Below are 23,709 nucleotides of genomic sequence, written 5' to 3' on the forward strand. Positions count from 1 at the left end.
TTGCTCAGAGGAAGATTCTCCTCCTATACGGAGGGAAGCAAAAGGGACAGAAAATTAACAGCAGGAACATGTTATCGTTCTAATTCTGGTTCAGAACCATGAAAATCATCCTAAAAACCTCACCTATAGCACAGAAGCAAGGAAATGACAAACAACCAGTCTATGATGGTATCCAAGCATCTGACCACCTCTCGATCAGTGCATCCTTCTCACTAGTACATAACAAATTACCCGTGATTGACCATGACAGCAGTGAAACAGGAGGGGGAAAATAATGGACCGACATAGCAAAATTGTTCCATTCCCTTCAAAGTAGGACAGCTCAAACCTTTTCACTTCAAGTCCTCTATAATACTGTTGCCACTTCAATTTGTCAAATCCAGTAGGTCCAATGCAGTTAGCACATTTTCCAAAAACAAACAAACAAACAAACAAACAAACAAACAATTCTTATCATAGTCTGCCCTAATTTGGGAAATTATTCCATGTATAACCCTCTCTTATTTCAGCTAACTTCAGCAACTTACCTAGAAGCACGAGGGTGTGTGTCCAGGTAGCTATAATTTTACATCATGACTAATGTTGTACTGCCCTAGGAAGTCAGAATTTCATTCACTAAATATTAGCAAGACCAAACCATCTTTTGGATGAGACGTGAAAATGAGAAACGTTATCTTTGAGTGGACTTAAGAGATTGCAAGACACTATTTTGAACAACAGCATGGACTTTTCCTGGAGTCTCTTCCACCATTTAGTACTCAAACAAAAATAAAATTATATGGCCAATACCATATTGATATTTGTGGGGGCCCTGCTGTAAGCAAATTAGCAACCATGTTTCCTATGTTGCAAATTTATAACACTTAAAATGTATTAACTAAAAATGTGTTTCATTGGAATCTGAATAAAAAAAACTTCATTCATTTTATACATTTAATTGATGGTCAGCGCCTCAATTGTGAGGTCCAGTGTGCGACAGATTTGCACTTCTTCAATAGCAAAATACTTGCATATCATATTACTGTACAAACTGCTGTTCTGTTATTTGAAGACCTAAAATACATGTGAAATGTGACCTGTTTTTCAAACAAAAAAAAAATCAAAACAATGGTGCATATTACTCTAGATATTAAGGAAAGTGATGAAATTAATGTATTTGTTATGATGTGGAAAGAATGCTTTAAAATGTATTATTTTGGGAAGAGGACGATGTGGTAGGTTAAAGACTAGCATTTCCAATTCTATCAGCTTAAGCAAAATTTATGTATCAATATGTACCAAAATCCTATGTGAAATGATTGGACAGTCTATTTTAAGTTTTTCATGTGTAATGAGCTGAATAATACTATCCTAAATGTGAAACTAATGATTAATCTCACTCAGGAGTCCACAGAATAGATGGTATGGGAGTTGGAAAAGCTAATTGCTGCAAAGATTAGGGTTAATGCCAGAGTGCAGTATAATGGACAAATACTTAACTGGTAAATTGAAGTGGGAACAAAAACAGAAATTGCTGGAAAAACTCAGCTGGTCTGGCAGCATTTGTGGAGGAAAAGCAGAGTTAACGTTTCAGGTTCAGTGGCCCTGTTTCAGAACTGATTATAGCTAGAAGGTTGGTATACGTGCTAAAGGAGGGGCAGAGTTGGAGGAGGAGGAGTAACAATAGGTGGAGATGGAGCCTAGAGAAAGAAGGAAACAGAGTGCGCGGTGAGGGAGTGGAGGTGACTCAGGACCTGCATGTGCTTGGCAGAGTGGGAGGGGTAGTCAAAGTGTTCGGCCACGGGGCGGTGGGGGTTGATTGGTGCAGGTATCCCGGAGATGCTCCCTAACGCGCTCTGCAAGGCGGCGTCCAGTCTCCCTAATGTAAAGGAGACTGCAACGGATACAATAAATGACACTTGTGGAAGTGCAAGTGAAACTTGGATGGATGTGGAAGGCTTCTTTGGGGCCTTGGATGGAGTTGAGGGGGAGGTTGGGGCACTGGCTTTGCAATTCTTGCAGTGGCAGGGGAAGGTACCAGGAGGGGAGGGTGGGTTGTTGGGGAGCGTGGACCTGACCAGCTAGTCACGGAGGGAATGGCTTTTGCAGAAAGCGGATAGGGGTAGGGAGGGAAATACATCCCTGGTGGTGGGGTCTGTTTGTGGCCGGTGGATGATGTGGTTTATGCAGGTGGTGAGTGGGGAGGAAGTTGAGGACCAGCGTGGGAGGTAAAAGAGGGGCGGGTCTGTCCTTGTTGCAGGGTGGGGTTTGAGAAACGTAAGATGTTGTTATCAGTTAGCCCCAAAAGAGAGAGACTGATCATTTGAATTCAAAAACCCCTCAAAAAAAAACTGGTTGCTCATGAGGTTTCATAGATCATTGAAATCTGGCTTACAGTTCAACAGTGGTTTCATCAGTAACTCACCAACTAAATCTATGAAGCATTGCTCAAATTATTTTAGGCAGATGGCAAATGTATTATTTGGTGGAATGCATGAGGGCTGAGCAGATGCTGCCACCATCATAACTGCAGGCAATTAGATAATCCACTGTACCATTACAATTGGTATAATAATGGGGAATGATGGAGAGATTTTAAAAACTAGATAATAATTTGTATCACTGAAAGTCACAGGTGAGGTGCCAGAAGACTGGAGGTTGGCCAATGTGGTGCCACTGTTTAAGAAGGGTGGCAAGGACAAGCCAGGGAACTGTAGACCAGTGAGCCTGACATCGGTGGTGAGTGAGTTGTTGGAGGGAATTGTGAGGGAGAGGATTTATTTGGAAAGGCAAGGACTGATTAGGGATAGTCAACATTGCTTTGTGTGTCGGAAATCAAGTCTCGCAAACTTGATTGAGTATTTTGAAGAAGGAGCAAAGAGGATTGATGAGGACAGAGTGGTAGATGTGATCAATATGGACTTCAGTAAGGCATTTGACAAAGGTTCTCTGTGGGAGACTGGTGAGCAAGGTTAGATCTCACAGATTACAGGGACGACTAGCCATTTGGATACAGAACTGGCTCAAAAGGTAGAACTCAGAGGGTGGAGTGGAGGGCTGTTTTTCAGACTGGAGGTCTGTGACCAGCAGAGTGCCACAAGGATCAGTACTGGGTCCACTACTTTTCATCATTTATATAAATGATTTGGATGTGAGCATAAGAGGTATAGTTAGTAAGTTTGCAGATGACACCAAAATTGAAGGTGTAGTGGACAGCAAAGAAGGTTACCTTAGATTACAACAGGATCTTGATCAGATGGACTGAGAAGTGGCAGACGGAGTTTAATTTAGATAAATGCAAGGTGCTGCATTTTGGGAAAGCAAATCTTAGCAGGGCTTAATGGTAAGGTCCTTGGGAATGTAGCTGAACAAAGAGACCTTGGATTGCAGGTTCCTTGAAAGTAGAGTCGCAGGTAGATAGGATAATGAAGGCAGCGTTTGGTATGCTTTCCTTTATTGGTCAGAGTATGGAGTACAGGAGTTGGGAGGTCATGTTGCAGCTGTACAGGACATTGGTTCGGCCACTGTTGGAATATTGCGTGCAATTCTAGTCTCCTTCCTATCGGAAAGATGTTGTGAAACATGAAAGGGTTTAAAAGATTTGCAAGGATGTTGCCAGGGTTGGAGGATTTGAACTATAAAGACAGGATGAATAGGCTACAGCTGTTTTCCCTGGAGTGTTGGAGGCTGAGGGATGTCCTTATAGAGGTTTATAAAATTATGAGGGGCATGGATAGGATAAACAAACAAAGTTTTTTACCTGGGGTGGGTGAGTCCAGAACTGGACGGCATAGGTTTCAGGTGAGAGGGGAAAGATATAAAAGAGATCTAAAGGGGCAACCTTTTCAAAAAAAAAGAGGGTGGTGTATGGAATAAGCTGCCTGATGAAGTGTTGAGGTTTGTACAATTGCAGCATTTAAAAGGCATCTGGATGGGTATATGAATAGAAAGAGTTTGGAGGGATATGGGCCAGGTGTTGGGTTGGGATATCTGATTAGTGTTGACGAGTTGGACCAAAGGGTCTATTTCCATGCAGTACATCTCTAAATATATTTAATGGCTCAAAATTCAGATTCGTAGTGCAAATTGTTTAAGCACTGAAAAAAAAAGTGAATTTATACTCAAAATGGTTTCTACAATGCAAGTGCTCACAATGACAGCTGGAACCATGTAGAGCAAGCAATTCATAATATTAAAAAAGTAGAACACTGATGTGAAACCACTTTAGTGCTAGGACTCCAACTGATGTCCTCCCAAAAGTTCACTCCTGAATATGCATTTAGCCAATTTCCTGTCACCTCCCCATTTTAGTGTTACTTAAAAGGGAATAACTATTACCCATAGGTTAGTTGTTGGTTGAGCTCTAGACTTTGTTGCAATTCTGCAAGTGTGAAATATTTTCTATGGCTGTTTATAGTTGCTAAAGTCAACCCAAATGGATTGGTAGTGACCTTAATGCTTCTGTACAAACCAGCTGTCCCCACATATGGGTGTATGAGTACACATGTTCCTTGAATGACAGCATGACTTAGAAAATGAACAAGAGGGTACACAGGACAAACTAATGAACCAGGATGGGAAAGCAAGCTGCCAGAGGAAGCATAGAGACTGGTACAATTCCAACATTTAAAAAGCATTTGGACAGGAAGGATTTAGAAGGATTTGGCCAAACACAGGCAAATGGAACTACTTTAGTTTAGAAAATCTGGTTGGCATGGACAGGTTGGGCTGAATGATCAGTTTCCATGCTGTAGGATCCCAGTGCTTGGCCTTCATTTTTTTTTGCTGTTCCTTCTTGACCAGGTTACACTACTTGGGAATTTGTATGGAGAAAGTATCAAGGATAGGTTGTGGTGCAGAGAGGATGGGATAGTGAGAGTTGCATGCTTACACGAGGTGCAGCTTGTATATGAAGACAAGGGGACTTGGGATGAAAACAGGAGGATTAGGTATGAGGAGAGTGCAATTTTCCATGGTTTAGCACTTCTGTTTCTCCAGCCTAAGCAATGCAAGACTTTGGCCAGGAACGTCTCCCCCTTTTGGGAGAAGAGGATACGTATGCATTCACATCTCCCTCCAGTTTGATCCTGCTACCTTCAGGTGTGTGTAACCTTATCTTACAAGTGAGAAACAAACAAACCAATACTTATTCAGCACTTTGGCTGGTATCACTGTGAAGTTAAGAAATTGGCAGTGCACACAAGCTGCAGGAATGTGGCTTCAAGCAGTGCTAAGTATTTGAGTAGTAAGCATGTACATGTCAGATGGAGCCCTGATTTATAGGAATTATTAATAGGTAGGTAATGGAACTCAGGTAAATGAAGCAAAGCCCGGAGCTAGTGCATTTGATAAGATGGCATTTGAAGATGCAATCACCAATCTTGACCAAACATATGAGATCACTGAACATTCTGCAATGCTACATTCTCCATAATCTTCAAGTACCATCTAAGGATTTAGCATTCAGATGAAGATAAATTTCTTCACTAGAGTGGTGAGCCTGTGGAATTCTCTGCTACAGAAAGTAGTAGAGGCCAAACATTGAATGTTTTCAAGGAGTTAGATATCATTCTTTGGGCTAACAGGTATGGGAAGAAAGCAGGAACAGGTAACTGAATAGGCAAAACAGGCTTGAAGGGCCACTTGGTCTACTGCTGCTCCTATTTTCTACATTTCAATCAGATCCACTATTTGACACAATTTCAGATGAGGTACCATAGCCCAAGGATTGATTTCTCCAAGCCATCTTTGAGATTCTCTGAACAAGATCCAAAGTCATGAGCAGAACTTAAACAGAAGCTCTCCATAATTAGTTCACAGAGGATCCTTCCAGCTACATGATGATCTCATTTGTTTGGACCAAAATCAAATTTGGTTTCAGCAGTAAAATAAATCTCAAATTCATCAATTCCCTTTGCTTTTGGTGCTACATGCACAGTTAATTACAAAATTCCAAGTGCTAGGCAATGCTCAGTTAAAAAACCCATTGAACTGGCATTCATTACAACACTTGCTGTTACCTCATTTTCAATGTGCAAACTGCCTAGTCTGATCAATGCATGTCTTCATAATTCTGATTGCAAAGAGAAAGCAAGAGGGAATGTGTGAAAGAGAGAGAGATTGAACAGCGAATTAGAGAATAAAATGTGAATTTTGAAAACTGATTGATGGCCTGGTAGCAACTATGAAAGTTGCTTTAAAAAGGCAATGATCTTACATCAGAAACCTTTTCTTTAAATTCTACTAATAGTAAACATTAGTACGTCCAACTTACACTACTTCAGTTAAATACTTTAATATTTAATTACTAAGATGTAATCAGATTTTGCATATGAAAAGATTTTTTAGTCTTCCAGTTTCATATCAGGTTTTAAAATTCTCTTGTCTAGTCCTCATACGCAATGAGACAGCAAAGGCTTACCGTAAAAGGACACACTCTTGAGTTTACTTTTACTGACAGGTAGGGAGGATACTGGTCGTCTTGAATAAATTCTGTATCTGAGTGGCAAATCCTTTTAAAGAAAGAAAGATATTAATTTTGTTGAAAAATAAATTCCATATCACTACATTTATCACCATTTCTCTCATCTTTACTGAAGGCCAAACTAGAGATTGTAGTTCTTTTCATTACTGGTTGCTTTGTTTGGATTGTAGGAGCACTATTCCAAAACTAATTTTACATTTGCAAAAATCAGAATATGCCACTGCTTTAATGTACTGACTGCAGTAGCACAGCCAAAAACTTGAGAAGTTAGTCCATTAGGAGCTCCACCAAAAGTTTGCTTGAAATGCCAGCATTCTACCATTAGTTATCAAGGAAAAGCAGAATATTTACCTGTATTGTTTTATAATGAACTACAAATGTGGTTTCACTTTTGTTTGAGATACAAGGAAGGGAGAAATAAGAGAAAATAAATTGAGGCTCAAAATTGGAAATCGGTCCATTACAAGATTTAATAACTTGCACGTCTAGGTTAATGTTCAACATACCACCTGAAATTTAAATAATTATCCCAGTCTCATTTACAATGAGGGGGATCAACTAGGATCGAGCTGAACATTGACAATAAGTGAAGCCAATAGCCATTTCATAAGAGAATAGCCCCACTTGTTTGTATGGGTTCAACTCCAAAAACACAAGAAGCTTGTCACAATCCAAAATGAAGCAGCCTGCTGGATTGGCACTGCATCCACAAGTATCTCCTTCCCCCTCACCAACACTCAGGAGTAGCAGTGTGTACTACCTACGAAAAGCACTATAGAAATTCACCAAAAGATCCATAGACTGCAACTTTCATGTCATGAGCACTTGCAATTAGAAGGACAAGGGCTGCAGATACTTGGGAACACCACCACCTTCAAGATCTCCTCCAAGCCACTCACCATCCTGAGTTGGAAATATAATCACTGTTCCTTCACTGTCACTGGGTCAAAATCCTGGAATTCCTTCCTGAAGGGCTTTGTGGGTCTACGTACCGAATATGACCTGCAGCAGCTCAAAAAGGTAGTTCACCACCATCTTCAAGGGTAACTAAGGAACGGCAATAAATTCTGGCCAGCTAGCGATACCCACATCCGATTAATGAATAAAAATCAGTTAGACTAGTATCAGTCACTAATCCCAAGATCATATTGGCTCAAATTGTTTGCTTAAAGGCAGCTATCTCCACTCTACTTGCAATTCGAGGCTCCCAATGTAGGGATCGGGGACAGTAACAGAGAGAGCTAGAGCGCGCGCACGAGAGACACACACAGAGACAGCCATCTGATTCACGTATGCTCTTCAGGGAAGGAAACGGTCATCCTTACCTGGTCAGGCCTACATGTGACTCCAAACCCAAAACAATATGGTTGATCCTTAACTATCACCTAGCAAAGAAGGTCTTCATCCCATTAACAAATTTTTAGGAAAAAAGTGCTTATGTGCTCAGAAAAATACATTTGCTCTACTCTCCCATCATCAAATCGGCTAACCCTTGAAATTGCTCAAGTTTCAGTTTCTCAAGATGCAAAAAGATAGCAGTGCTGCAAATGCCTCATTACACAAAATGTTTTAGAGTAACTATTCCCAATATTTGTACTTTCATGTCATGAGCACTTGCAATTAGAAGGACAAGGGCTGCAGATACTTGGGAACACCACCACCTTCAAGATCTCCTCCAAGCCACTCACCATCCTGAGTTGGAAGGTAAGAAAGATGAAGTCTTTGACATATAGCCTTGCTGTGACTATATTTTACACATCTCTCATCCCCACTGAAGACAGTGCAATGAAAACACAGAATATCAGCAAAATCTCACCCACATAAAACCACTGGCTAAAAACTGAAAGAAGCCATTTTTTCCTTGCTCAAATTTTCATTGTATGGATAGGGTAGATAGGCAAGGTATTTTCCCTGGATGGGAGAGTCTAGATTGTATAGGTTTAGGATGAGAGGCAAAAGATTTAAAAGGGACCCAAGAGACAACATTGTCCAGGCAGAGGGTGGTGTGTATATGGAATTAGCTGCCAGAGGGAGTGGTGGAGGCCAATACAATTACAACATTCAAAAGGCATTTGATTGATTTATGAATAGAAAGGGTTTAGAGGGATATGGGCCAAGTGCTGGCAAATGGGACTAGATTAGTTTAGGATATCTGGTTGGAGAGTTGGACCGAAGGGTCTATTTTTGTGCTGTACATCTGTGATTACATATTTAGAACAATACTGACATCCTCTCAGGTGGCATGGCTATGGGACAGCAAATTTAAAAAACAAATTAAAAAGCTTAGTTGTAATATCTACCATAATTCATGACAAACTAAATTGGACCGAAGATAGAATCAGTTGTGCAAGTTTCAATTTTTCTAAATTAAACTTGAACAATGAAATGAAAAGATACTGCAAGCAACAAAAAGACATTGATCTTTGGATTTAAGAACCACCGGCCTTGGAACTGTACAATTTAGATAAGATGGAGTAGTGTTCCAGCAAACACAAAGCCATAGACATCTTTTTCTAGAAGACTGATCACAAGAGGCTTCAAGCAAGGGAAAAATAGAAAGAAATGAAAAAAAAAGGGGTTCTTTCTGGGTAGGTTAAAATCCTTCAATAGTGAGCAGAATATAATTAAGTCCTGAGCTTTAAGGACAGATTTAAAGAACAGTATCAATATACTATTCTTAGAAGAGATATAAAATAGTAAACAAATCAGAGATTTTTACTGCGGTTAAAGAAGTTGCCCCAAGTGGATTGTCAGGAGATCTCAGACAGACCTGGCTGATCATCAGGAGAACTGACCGTCAACAAGAGCCAACCACTTCACATTACTGAATAACTAATAGCAGTACATCTTAGAATACCGATGAAGAATTTACTTCCTTGGAGTAGATTAATTCGATACACTGGTGAAGCATTGAAGAAAATGACAAATTTTAAAAATCCTTTCATACTTCAAAGTGGCATTTGACCCATCGGAATTGCTTATTGTGACAGACTGAGCCTCATCTACTTTGCCTTCACCCATCCTAGTTGCCGCAAGCACAAATAGCAATGATATTTGTTTAACCAACAAACACAAATGAGAGATGAAGAAATTGCCACTGGTGAATAGATGGAAGGAACCAAAGATTCAAACCCTCTGAGTGCCTGATGACATGCGGTGTCTCAAATTTCTAATAACTCAAAGATTTTTGGGTTTGAATGAATCATTACTAAATGCTATAAATTTCATCCCTGATGTCCTATTGCATAAATTGGTAGCTCTCTAATTGAAATTATACTTCCGCAGGTTCATTTTTAATGTGGACCCTTTCAAATTGCTCAGTTTGTACTATTTTAGACAAAATGGAACAGTTTTATCTCTTCACTCTTCAGGCACTCTGCTTGTATTCCTAATGAAGGACTTTTGCCCAAAACGTCGATTTTCCTGCTTCTCGGATGTTGCCTGACCTGCTGTGCTTTTCCAGCACCACTACTCCAGAATCCAATACATACCTGTACATGAGTCAGTATTTTAGAACCCAAAATGCAACAATTAAATCACCTCTTTACCGTCTCTTTTCCAATGAGAAAATACCCAATTTACAACACTAAACCATCATAATCAAGTCTCCTGACCGCTTTAATCATTCTGGCATAGATTCTATAATTAATCAGTAAATACTGAAGTATTTCAATAATTTCCAAATCATTCAGATCAATGACACAGTCATTGCTTTCGTGGAAGTTTAAAATTTACATTGAAATATACTTACTCATTTTAAAATTTAAGTTATTCAAGTTGTACCAAAGCTGAAATGTACCATTTTTTAAAAAAAGAAATACTTTATATTAGTAAATTAAAAATCTGAAGATTGAAATAATCTGCAGAGATTGGTATGCTGTCACAAAGCTATCTTTGATATACACATGCATAGTCTGACATTGGTCTGGCTTCCTCAGTGCCGGCTCAGATTGAAAAGAACCCCTCACGCTGCTGTTCATATCTATCAGCCAGGAGTCTGACTGACCCAAGTTAACAGCCCTAATTAGAGACCTGATTCTGTGGTGCCCATGTGACTGACCTCGTTACAATTACTACACCCCTCCCACTCTGAATCTGACAACAGAGGCATGTTCTTTTTCTTGGAGCCTCTCCAGAGGAGTTTACGCACCAGGTCCAGTTCTTCCGATTCAGCCTTGGATACCGGCAACGCGTAGCAGACTGTAATCCAATTCTTGTGCCCAGAGCATCCAGAAAGAAATTCATCCTCTTCTTTAAGCAGTAAAAAGGTCAAAACTCACATGACACCAGGTCATAGTCCAAAGTGTTTATTTGAAAACACTAGCTTTCAGAGCGCTGCTCCTTCATCAGATGCTAATGAGAGAGGAAGATCTTAGACACAGAATTTAAGAAATAGTGTCATACAACTCATGAGAACGAATTCAGTTGCAAGTGTTGAACGATCCTTTGATCTTTTCCTTATAAATTCGGTGTCTAACATCTTCCTTTCTCACTAGCACCGGATGAAGGAGCAGCACTCCAAAAGCTAATGTTTTCAAATATACCCATTGGACTATAACCTGATGCCACATGATTTTTGATCTTGTTCAACACCAGCACCTCCACATCAAGCAGTAAAAGCCTTGAGGCTGAGATATCTGTTGTGCCCACCTCACACTTCAAGGTTTCATCAATGCTTGATAGAGGGGAGAACCCACAGGGTCTGCCAGCCTTTCTGGCTGTTCTGAGGGGTAGGGTATGTTTTGCTCCTGCATTGTTTGTAAATTTGCAGTTTCAATTTCATGTGCTCGTTCAGGATCGCCTCACCTACCCAAAAACTGTGTGCATCGTGGGACCTGACCTCATGTCGACCATGCCTGTTAATGATGCAGCCATTTCTGTGGATACTACACCAAATTTCGTCCCTGTAAATAAACTCATTTAGAGGAGACTTGTGTCTAGCACCGGTGTTCCTAATGTCATTTCACCTTCGCCCCTTGTCCAGGAAGAGCAGATTTAATCTGGTGCAAAGTCTTCTCCCCATTAGCAACTCTGCTGGAGCTATCCCTGCAGTTGCATGAAGGGTGATCAGACATCCCCTGGACCATTGGATGCCGACGCCGAATGCCATTCAACTGGAGGAAATATTCAAATTACCTGCTGGTAAATAATGGCTTGTTGTCTGTGACCAACACTTTGGGGAGTCAGTGTATTGCGAAAGATGCTTGCAGCTTTTCTATTATCATCCATGTTTCACAAATGAACTCTATGCTCTCCAGCTACTTTGAGTGAGCATCCACAATGATGAAGAACCTAGACTCCCATGAAATGGTTATACATTAAATATGCCAACCAAGTCCAAGTCCAGGGTTTACCCGGCCATTCCCATGAATGTGCAGGAACAGCTAGCGGTAATTTTGTGTCATTGTGGCACTCTATGCACCATTCATCAACAGGGCTGTCAGTAAAGGAGCATAACCCCAACCGGGGACAAAGATGCAGGAGACAGGCTGGATTCAGGCAAATGGAAGACGTTTATTTAAGCAAAAACCAGTTAATGCAGGGAGAGGACCAAAGGAACATCCCTGGATCTGGTCTCCATGTATGAACTCAATTATTCTCTTAATCTTTCACTCAGATCAGAAGGGAGGTCAATGACACACATTACTGTAAAACCAAAGAATATTTTTCTTATACATTGAGTTACAATGATCACATACAATGTAGTCACTATGTCCTTGCCTCTTACTCCGTTTACGCAATCCTATAGATACCTAATTAATAATGGATAGCCCCAAAATCCCATATCTTATGGTGTTTAACACACACTACAATTTCTAGGCCCTGGGATCTTCCCATGCATCTTATACATTCACATTCCAAAGTTACTATCTATACTCCTTCAGATCCATCTCCGGCTGTCTTATCTCTAAGAACAGCTTGAATTCAATGTATTCCATGTGCTACCTTTATCAATTTAGTTACTCCTCCTTTGTTTCCCACTGATATAATGATAAATGTAAAAATACAAAAGACAGTTTTAACTACTTGCTCTAAGATTTGTAATACTGAATGGTTATAAAATTTGTTATAAAATATTAAGTTATACAGCTACTTCTACTGTCAGCACTTTGTGATTAATGGTCTGTGAACAATCTATTTTGTTCAGGGCATAAGAGAAGTTGCTTCCTAAAGCTAGTTAACTTCACATTTTAGGTCAATGCTTTTTCTTTCATATGTTTATTATACATATAAAACTTTATGTTGAAAAGTACCCCATGATTCTCTGAAGAATCTTTAACAGGAACCTTTTTTTAAAAAAATATTCTGAAGTATTCCTAAAATTTAATTATCAGAAAGTAACTTTAGCTGCTGTTCTGGTAGCTGCTTAGGGAGTTAACAGGCTGCATCTCACACCTGCTATTTATTAGTTTACTGGGACAGGCTGCCTCACCTTGGGCCCAAGCTTTGTCATACCATCAGCAGTATCTGAACCAGATGCTTCTCATAAGAGACTGAAACCGAAGTTGTACCCTTAATCTGTAAAGGTTCCCCAGAAAAGGATCTTAGACTATCCAAGGTCTTGTGCAAACCTAAGGGCTGGAGTCTAATGCGACTTTTATTAAAGACTGGTTCTGTGATCACTGAAACGGCGGTAAGAGTACTGACCTTCATTAGGACCAGGTCACCATTTAACCAGATGTTTATTTTCATTGGTTCCAATTTGGATATTGCTAAGCAATTTAACTGTTCCAAACTAGATGTAGGTAGACCTTCTAGGGTGTCCACTCTCCTCGATACCAGCCTGAGTTCTCTTACTCCAATCAGGCTTGCTGGGACTGCATTGATGTCTAGAGTCCACATAACGGCAGCAACTACAATGGCTTGTTGACCAGGATCCTGAAGAAAATGTTAACCACTTGGCGGAACCTTGGCTTTGTTTTGGGGTTTTGCTGTGGGCTGGCCTAAAGTCCCTCTGTTCATTTTATGTCCTGTGAGGCTATACAATTGCCTTTATTCAAGTTGTGTTCCCCCAAACTCAGAGCCTGGAAAGGGTGTCCACTTCCATTGACACACCCTGGAACTCATATGCTCCATTTGCCATATTTTCAAATGGCAAAGCTAGTTGTCGTGCTTATTTGAAATCCAATTGGGCTTCAGGGAATAGATACTTCTGTATTGTTACACATACAAAATGGTCTCGCAGCATCTCATTAGGGTGAAACCAAAGTCAAAAAGTCTCTATCAATCAGTCATCTTAACTTCATCAAAATCCCAACAGAGATTCCCTTGGTTCTTGAACTGCTGAGTAAAACGGATAGCGTTTCAGAATTGGAGGTGGTTTGGGGTTGTAATATTCCTTAACTAAATCTGCCAAGTATTTAAAGATTTTAGTATCAGATGCCTCAGGAAACATTGGGCTCCTAATAACCGAGAAAGCTGCAGGTCGATTAGATAGCAAGAGAATTACTCGCTGCTTTTCATTAGTACCAATATCATTTGTCAGAAAAAAAAACCCCATTTCTTTCTACGTACTGCACCCAGTCTTCAATGACAGGATCGAATGAGTCAAGCTTCCCAAGTAACAGCATGATGCCAGAGACATTTATACCAACTCAAAAGATAAAAACTTTGTCCACCCCAAAGCAATGCCAGCACCTCATAGCTCAAAGAAGACTGTTGAGAGCAAATTTTTTCTCATAGCCACTGAAGTAACTCCACAGAGGCAGGTATCTCATCACTACATCACCCTTTATTTACATGTACAATGTATTTACAGTGGTCAGGCTTCCTCAGAATGAATAGAACCTCTGACACTCCGGTTTATTGTTTTCTTCCTAGAATGAGGAGACTCTGATTCCTGTCCCCACCTTGCCCCCCCAACATTGACACTATACCCAGAGGCTCCACCAGTAGTATTTATCTTATCCCCACATCACCCATGGCTTTGTGTCAATATGTACCGACTCAGAAGTGTACAGACACCATAAAATGTAAGAACTTTATATTTTCCAGAACTCCTGTTTATACTCATCAGGCAAGGCTCCCTGAATGGGGCAACTGACCTGGTCCAAATCAGGGAACTCATTTTATGGAGGTCCGCCTGGCTAACCTTGCCACAAATCACTGCAAATATATATTAATACTTCCAATTTTGAAACAGCATTAGAGCAAAAAGATCATTTTAGTATCTCTACAGTAGGATTTGACAAATCACTCTGGCTCGAATTAAATTGGAAATATTTAACATTTCATTACAATTCCAGGTAATGTACTTTGTGCAAATCATTGCATTGCTTACCTTAACTGCACTTGAATTGACTGCACGCCATTCTTTGAACATCTTGAAGAAAGCAAATAAAAACTAAACTTAAAATATTTTATAATAATTTGTGTAAAGAAATTACACATATCTCTAATACACAGCGCATTCTAAAAGAAATAATACACCTAGTATGGAGTTATGGGAAGTCAGCCCAACCTTCCCCATAATCTGTGGTAAAGCAGTTGAAACACTACCTTTTGCCTCTACCAGGCCAAGCAGACATATGGGAAAACAACAGATTATAGCCTTGAAGAAAATTGACAAAAATCCTGTGCAAAATCAATATATTGCAGGTGCTCTAAGTGATCTTCAAGTTTTCTCAATTGTGGGCTTTGAAAATTGAGATAATTTCCCTGAATGTACAAAAATTCTGAAGGGGTTCGACAGAATAGACAATGACTGGAATACAGGAACACAATAAGGGTTGATCGTTTAGGACGGAGATAACTATGTATTTGTTAACCTTGTCCTTCCAGATGGTAGGGGTGTGCGTTTTGAATACAGTCAGAAAATCAAATGCAAGAAGTTAGAAGTCATGCTGCAAGTATACAATGGTCTGGATAGAGCAAACCTTGTGCACTCTGCTCAGTTCTTGGAAAGTGGCAGTGTAGATTTACAAAATGGTGCATATTTTCTGAAATTTAGAAGATTAAGGTGCAATTTGATTGAAGGTTTCAATATTTAGTGGACACGTAGACAGAAATCATACATTCTGGTTGGGAAATTTAGGAAGAGGAGACAGACCCTAAAAATCGAATCTTATGGAAGTGAAGTTAATAAATACTTCTACATACAAAGGTTAGTAATATTCTGAAACCTTTCCTCAAAAGTAAGTTGATGCTGATGAAATATTAAAATTAATAGATTGATAGATTTCTGTTAACTAGTTAGAGGTATCATGAGCAAAAGGGTCAGGTCACAGATGAGTCAGTCATTCTCACCAAATGCCAGAGAGAAAAGTCTTAGAAATTGATTGTTCAATGTTCCTATATAGCCTGATTTGTGTGGGTTTCCTTCTTTCTTTCTGATCAAAAAGCTATCCTACAACATAAATCAATGTTGGCTGAAGAATTGCTGTTGTTTTCAAGGAATTAGTTTATAGGAAGAAATTATTGCAGATGCTGTAATCTGTGCTGAAAACAACAAATGCTGGAGATCACAGTGGGTCAGATAGCACCCAACGAGAGAGCAAGCCAACATTTAGAGTCTAGGTGACTCTTCAACAGAGCTTAAGTGAAATGTAGAGGTGGCATCATTTGTGCAACAGTTTGGGGGTTTGCAGGTGTAGGGCGCCGATGGAGAAAAGATGCTGATAGCTCAGATTAAGTGATCGGAATGTGAGAAGAATGGGAGGGGACGTGGCCCCTTCATCTCCTCCTTGTTCACCAACGAAGGGCTTAAACAAACAAACAAAGTCTTCACAAGTAAAGCAGCATTTCACCTGAACCTCCTCCAACCTTGTGTATCATATTTGTTGCACCTGATGTGACCTACTCTACACTGGAGAAACCAAACGCAGACTTTGCATGCTGCAGTGTTCCAGTGAATCACAGCACAAAAATTGGAGGAACAACATCTCATCTTCAGAGTAGGCACTTTGCAGCCTTCTAGACTTAATATTGAGTTGAACATGTTTAATTTGTGAATCAGCTCCCATTTCTTCCCTTTCTTTTACTTGTTATCATGTCCACCCCTCCCCCATTTCCATTATTGTCCTTTCAAATCTGACAGGAGACATCTTTATTCTACCATTCTCACATGCCAATCACTTAATTTGAATTATCAGAATCTTTTCACTATCAGCACTCTACACCCATTAAAACACCAGCCACCACCCCAACTACAGCATAAATGAAGCCCCCTCCAGTTTACTTCACTCTGAAGAGTCATCTAGACTCAAAACATCAGCTTGCTCTCTCTCAATGGATGCTGTCTGAACCGCTGTGATCTCCAGCATTTGTTTTGTTGTTTTCACGCAGATTTATACTTCAGTTTAGAGACTCAGGACATTTGTGGAACCTCATTCTAAGAGATCATAGGCTAACTCTTCACAAATGAATAACCTCTACTGGAGCATATACTTTTTTAAAGAAAAACTTCATTAGTGTCATGAAAACACTGAATGTGTTCTACACTATTTAAATCGAAAAAGTAACAGTATTTTCTACTCACCCAGAGATAATCTGTTCTCTCTGTTTATCAGTTAATGTAAAACTGAACTGATTCTCTTGAATCCTTTCACTAGTAGTTGGAACTAAAAGAAAAGTCAGCAATTAAGATTATTTTGAACTGCAGCCAATCACAAATTCAGCATTAGTACAAAAATAAGAAATATAAATTTGTCTAAGGTGGATATAGAATGAATTGCAATAGTTCATAAAATGTGTCACAAAAGTACCAAACATTTATCCAGAAAATATCAAGATCATGGAAGGAGGAATATTAAACTGACAAAGAAGTGCTTTACATTTAGCATATTAGACTGTTCAAACCATTAACTTCAATGAGTAATTAACTTAATTACCTAGCTTCCCCAAAAGGTGTATGAGTAGAACTAATCAATCAATCATTCTAATTCATGGTATATTATATATTTGTACTATACTATTACACTATTGCAAAAATCAGATCTATTTTTAAGAGACAAAATACTCTGCTCAAAATCTGAATTTATAGTAGGTGACTGAATCGCTAAAATACAATCTATTGGTTCTGTGATAACTAAGACAGACTGACTGCTGAAAATGTGTTGCACAGGTAAGCCAGAAAGAACAGCAACATGACAACCAAAGGAAAATAATGGAAATGCATTCCCCCCAACCACCACAAAAACTACCAGCTTTTGAAATGGCTTTTTTATGGAGTATTTTGAGAGTTGGCAAGAGCACAGATGCTCAGTGCTTAGTGTGCTGACTGTTTTGCTATTTTTAGGTTTGTTACACTGTGGTAATGGCACTTGCCTATTTTCCTCTAATATTATTTTGTTAGGGATGAGTATGGAAGTCAAAGAAATTCAAGGATAGGCAGCCGAATAGATACGAGGGTAGGGAAACAGCAGTGGGCAAGAGTGAACAGATTAGCAACCTGGGCAAATCGCTAACAAAATGTTCTCAAAGATCTACTGGCCAAGACTGTTAATGATCTAATCACCACCAGAAATCCTTTCATGGACTCCAACCTCAGAGTTATCAGAATTACAACGGACTCCTAGAATCCAAACAGTTCAGTTGGCCAGATAGCTAGAGTATAGTGCAGAATGACACCAACAGTAGGAGGTTCAATCTCATACCACCACTTCTTGGAGGCCTGCCCTTCAAGCTAAATAATCAACTGTCTCTTTCTAAATGGAGAATCACCTCTTTTGGGGACTAAGGCTCATTACCAACTTAAAGACTCCAATGTTTAAATTAAAAAACAAGATCACATTTTAGGGTAGTGTTTTCTAAAATATAATAGTAAATGGTAATTTAATTGCTATTTTCAAAATAGAAATCATTTTGTGATTGTTTCCTAATTCTATGCCAGACAGATTCAAAATAATAAGGAAACTTCTCATGAGTAAATTTAGTAAATATATTACACAAAACACAAATTTGGAATTTTCTTCTATGAAGAGCATGTTGACGTTGAGTTAATAATAATTTTAAAACTGATATGGAAAGATTTATTATTAAAACAGAAATATTATAGGGATATAGGGCTACACACACACACCGTTGGGTCACAGATCAGCATGATCTCACTGAATAACCAAAAAGAAATGGTGCTGAATAGCCTTATACCTTTTTAGCTCCACATTCCTGGACAGCACTCTTTTACATACTTTCCATAATCCAAAATGGACTTTCCCTTGGGGACCTGTCGTTTATACTTTTTGTTGCCTCTAACCATTGGCTTTTTACCAGAGGCACCCAAACTACCTGCACATCCACCCCCTGTCAGTCTGACTGCTCTGTCTTCTCAAAAAAAAATCCAACCAGTCAACATTCACCGCCACCACCTTCTACACAGCAGAATTTGTTTTCATATTGAACAGTGTATTCTCTTATTCCACTCATTTCCTCCAAATAACTGTTGCAATGAAAACCCACATAGGATCCTGGCTAAGCCAAATCTTAATATGGCATGTGAAAACTATTCTTTATTTCAGATTCAACACAGGTCTGATACCTCATAGAATCAGAGTTGTACAGCACAGGAACAGACCCTTTGTTTCAAATTATCCATGCTGACCAGATTTCCTAAATTAATCTAGCCCCATTCATCAGCATTTGGACTATATCACTCTTAATCCTTCCTATTCATACACCCATCCAGATGCCTTTTAAAATGTTGTAATTGTACCAATCTCCATTTCCTCTGACAGCTCGTTCCATACACACACCACTCTGCATGAAAAGGTAGCCCCTTGGGCCCTTTTTAAATCTTGCCCCTCTCACCTTAAAACGTATGCTCTCGAGCTTTGGAATTCCCTACCCTGGGGAAAAAACCTCAGCTGTTTACCTTTTCCAGTCCCCTTATGATTTTATATACCTCTATAAAAAGGTCAGACTCTGCCACTCCAGATCTTTCACCAATATTTTTCTAAACCTATCTGTGCCAGTTTCTGCTCTCACTGCAAAAAATCAAAAATAACTTATTTTGCCTCTCACTTGAAGACAAGTGCTCTGTACTATTTCCACTTGCGCAAAACCTATTACATTTCTTTCTTCAGTTCTGATGAAGTGTCAGCAGCTTAAACTCCGTTGTCAAGCAGTTTCTGTATTTTATATCTTTATTATTGCTTTTGATAGGTCTTCCCATTTCCTTCAACATGGATTTTTCCCCATCTTGTCAGTTGGTTAGGCCCATAACTGCATCCATTCCTAAACTTCTGCCATCATTCTGCCACGTCCCATAATCAGTTCCCTTTGTCTTCACTTTACACTCCATCAACCTCCACATTCAAGACATCTTTTGCCATAAATCAAACTAGTAATTCAAAAGTCCAAACTAAAGCTCTGGCGATGAACTTATTTGCAACCACGGTAGCTGTAGAACTTAAATACAGATGGAACAACAGATTAATACAGATGGAACAAAAAAAGTAGCTTCGGTCATGGTGCCCATGAAAATACACAACAGCATAGAAAACCCATCTGGTTCACTACTATCCTTCAGAAAGCTGTTCTTAACCAATTTAGCTTAGGTAATGTTTCAAAACCAAAGCAAGTGTTTGGGTCCTGAAGTGGTATTCAGTTGTATTAGAGTCAAATAAAATGTGGTGCTGGAAAAGCACAGCAGGTCAGACAGCATCCAAAGAGCAGGAAAGTCAACATTTCAGGCATAAGCCCTTCATTGGGAATGTGGAGGGGGATAAAGGGGACTGAAAGATAAATAGGAGAGGTGGGTGTGGGGCTAGAGGGAGGGTAGGTGGGATGTTGATAAGCACGTGCAGGTGGGAGGTAATTCTGACAGGTCAATGGGGATGGTGGAGCAGATAGGGAGGAAGGAAGGTGGACAGGTAAAAGGGTATGGTGCCAAGTTGGAGGGTTAGGGTGGTGGTGGTGGTGGTGGTGGGGGGGGGGGGGGGGGGGGGGGCGGCTTGAAAACTGGTGAAGTCAATATTGATTTATTTGGTTGTAGGTGCCAAGGCGGAAGATGAGACGTTCTTCCTCCAGTTGGCAGGTGGCTTTGATTTGGTAATGGATGAGGCCCAGAATTTGTAAGACCTTGGGGAGTTGAAATGTTTAGCCACAGGGCGTTGGAGTTATTTGGTGTGTGTGGACTGGAGATATTTCCTGAAACGCTCGTGAGTTGGCGCCCTGTCTCCTGCATGTAGAGGAAACCAGTTCAACTGCCACATCTCAGGCACTAGAAATGACAACTGCTAGAAATGACTCTACAGGGTTGACATGCCATGTCAACCCTGTAGAGTCATTCTAATTTCTGGGATCTTGTGCTGAAATGCAACATCCTGTCCCACAGATCAGTCAAGCAACAGCCTTAACTAGTCAGTTTTACTATAGAATCAGACCTTATAAGTGATGGGAATATTCATCCAACATTGTCCAAACAACAGGGCCGATCCAATTACAAAGAGCAGCAGTGTCAAAAAGTGATCTTGGAAATCCTTGGAGAGTCTGGAGTGCACAATGTGTCATGGGATCAGGTTGAACATGGAAAAGGAAATCTCCTGTTCATTCCCATTTGCTACCTTGTTTTAGCTGATGAATTAGCACTACTCTCTGTTAAACATCAACGAGAAGAAACAGAGGGCAGCAAAGGCACAGAATGTAATCTGGACTGGGGGGGGGGGGGGGGGGGGGGGGGGGGAGAGAGAAAATCACCTCTACCATATTGAAAAATATACCTGCTAAACTGGAGGTCACAGCAATGTTATAGTATGAGGCCATTCAGCCTGTCAATTCTGCACCAACTCTCAATAAGCAATGCAACTAGTGACATCCTCCTATCTTCTTCCCATAACATTGTTATCCAAAAAGAAAAGCATGTGCAATCTAATTTTTTCTTAAATGCCTTGATTAAAATTTCTCTCACACTTCATGTATTCTGGAATTTATAAACTCACAGCTTCTAAAAGTTTGTCATTCAAAGTTTTGAACAATCAAATTAGCACCACTACTGCTACTCATGAACCCATTCCATCAGTGATAAGACAATGGTTGCAAATCTACTTTCCTCGATATTTTTCCACACTCTGGTCAGTGAAAAAAACCCCAACTAAATCTATCCTAAAGTTATTCAATAAGCCTGCCTCCATCAATCTCTGAGGAAAACAGACCCGCAAAATGGTGATCCTTCCAAGAGAAGGCTTTGGCCTCATATCTGCCTTCAATGGGAGACTCCTTAAAAAAAAGTGTCCTGGTGCATCCACGGTTTCTTTTGCCATTCATCTTTTATCGGTGTCCCCTTAATCTTGACCTACACATTGCTGGGAACCGTTTTTCCACCATCAACTCTGTCTAGACCCCTCATTATTTTGACAGCTCCGAGTAAATCTCAAAATCTTCTCTTCAAGAGAAGCTGTTCCAATTTTTCCAATATTGGTCTGCAACTGAAACACACCTTCACATCTTCCCCAAAGTGTGGCAACCAAGTGTAACAGGGAGAAAAGAAAAGAAAATAGACTTGATCTCACCCTCATATGGATTCATCCGTATTGGTAGCAGTGACCACTGCATAGTCCTTATGGAGAGATATCTTATATTCACATGTGGATCCCTTTATCATATTATACAGCATAATTACAATGCTGAATAGAACAGATTCAGAACAAATTTGGAAGCTCAAAATTGCATAGGCACGATGAAACATGGTCAACATCCAATAGTTATGGAGCAAGATGGCAGAACAGCAATGAGGTCACTGGATTCCTAATTCATTTGCTACAGCAAATGCCTTGGGACAGTAGTTCAAATTGCATTGTGAAATCTGAATTCTAAAATCTGGAAAACAAGAGCTGACCATCTGTAATACTGACTATGGAATGAACATCAAATATTGTAAAAGGCCATATGGCTCACTAATGCCCAAGGGGAAAGAAATCTGTCGTATGCAGATTCCAGACACACAACGTGGATGACTCTTGACTGCCCTTTGAAATAGCTTAGCAATATAGTCAGGTCAAGAGCAATTAGGGATGGACATCAAATGCTTTGCCAGGAGTACCCACAACCAAATAGAGAAGAAAAATAAATTGCATTCAAGTGTAATCTAACCTTGTGGCGCAAATATCTTCTGTACCACTCAAGAATAAAACCTATATAAAGGGTAATTAGTGTAGAAAGAGCACACCAGAAGCACATCAAAAAAATGAGGCTCCAACCTGAAGTTATAGGACTACATGCATATCAAATAGTGGAAACAGATGATAGATAGAGCTACATGATCACATAACTAATGGATTAGATCAAAGCTCTGCAGTCCTGCCACTTCTAGTAATGCGTTATAGTGGACAATTAAACGACTAACCGGAATGCCCTAAAAATACCTTGGCTGTCACAAGACAATTCTTACTGGAGTCAACTGGCTAGGTCCCAACCTAACAGCTTCCATTTTATGCCTTCCTTTCCCAAAGTACCAAACACTCCTTCAAAGTGAAGCATTGTTGATTTCAATGCTGACTCTGGAAAACCAAGACATTGCAAGATAAGATTCATTTCAATTTCTGATCATAACTTCATCCATTTTTTTTTAACCACCAATGAGGATACTTCTGCTTTTCACACTTAGTCCTGCAGATCCATCTTATTTCTTTACTCGTTTCATTACCAACTCCTTATCGAGCACGTGCAGCCCTTGTTATTTAAGTCGATTGTATCAACTTTACTGCAGACCACCCTTTTTATTTTCTCCTCCTCGCTTTTCCCTCTCTGTGCTTGCTTAAAACGATTCTTTTTCTTAGCTCCAATGAAAAGGTTTATCCATTTGAAACTTCAATAGTTTCTCTCATCAGATACTGAAATCAGCTAAATATTTCCAGAATTTCTGCTTTAACTCAAGGTTCTGCTGATGGACACAAAAGGAAGAAGAATGGTTTCTGAATAAGTAAGCTAGAAACAAAATAAAGTTATTTCTCCATGCACATGAAAGAAACAATTTAAAAAGAGACTAATTGTTTGAACAATCAAATTAGAAAACTGGGAATTGAGACCACATTGCAATTAAAACGAAAGAAACATTAAATCATTTTTTCCAATATATTTAAGTGAAACTGGTGATCTGCAAAGCTTGATGGATGTTTTATTATTTACTAACTAATAAAGTTATTTATTTCGTTCTGAACTTTCGAAGAATATGTACATTTGTAGCACCATAAACCTTTGGGTAGCTGGCACTGTATTTTAGAAAATGCCATCAGTTGTGTTCCTGGGGTGATTCAATATTTATAAAGTGAGGATGTCTTTTATATAGGAAACGATGGAGAAAATTCATCAGG

General features: G+C 39.6%; 1 protein-coding gene across 1 annotated transcript in view; it reads right to left on the reverse strand.

The window, feature by feature from the left end:
• LOC132829014 (E3 SUMO-protein ligase PIAS4-like) overlaps positions 1-23,709 on the reverse strand; it is a 92,733-nt gene that overhangs the window by 22,627 nt on the left and 46,397 nt on the right. The window contains exons 4-6 of the mRNA XM_060846279.1: positions 16,941-17,022; positions 14,745-14,786; positions 6,401-6,491 (exon numbers count right to left, since the gene is read on the reverse strand). Coding sequence (XP_060702262.1) covers positions 6,401-6,491; positions 14,745-14,786; positions 16,941-17,022 — 215 coding nt within the window. The remainder of the gene's footprint in view (positions 1-6,400; positions 6,492-14,744; positions 14,787-16,940; positions 17,023-23,709) is intronic.

Source organism: Hemiscyllium ocellatum, chromosome 28 (genome assembly GCF_020745735.1).
Source record: "Hemiscyllium ocellatum isolate sHemOce1 chromosome 28, sHemOce1.pat.X.cur, whole genome shotgun sequence".
NCBI lineage: Eukaryota > Metazoa > Chordata > Chondrichthyes > Orectolobiformes > Hemiscylliidae > Hemiscyllium > Hemiscyllium ocellatum.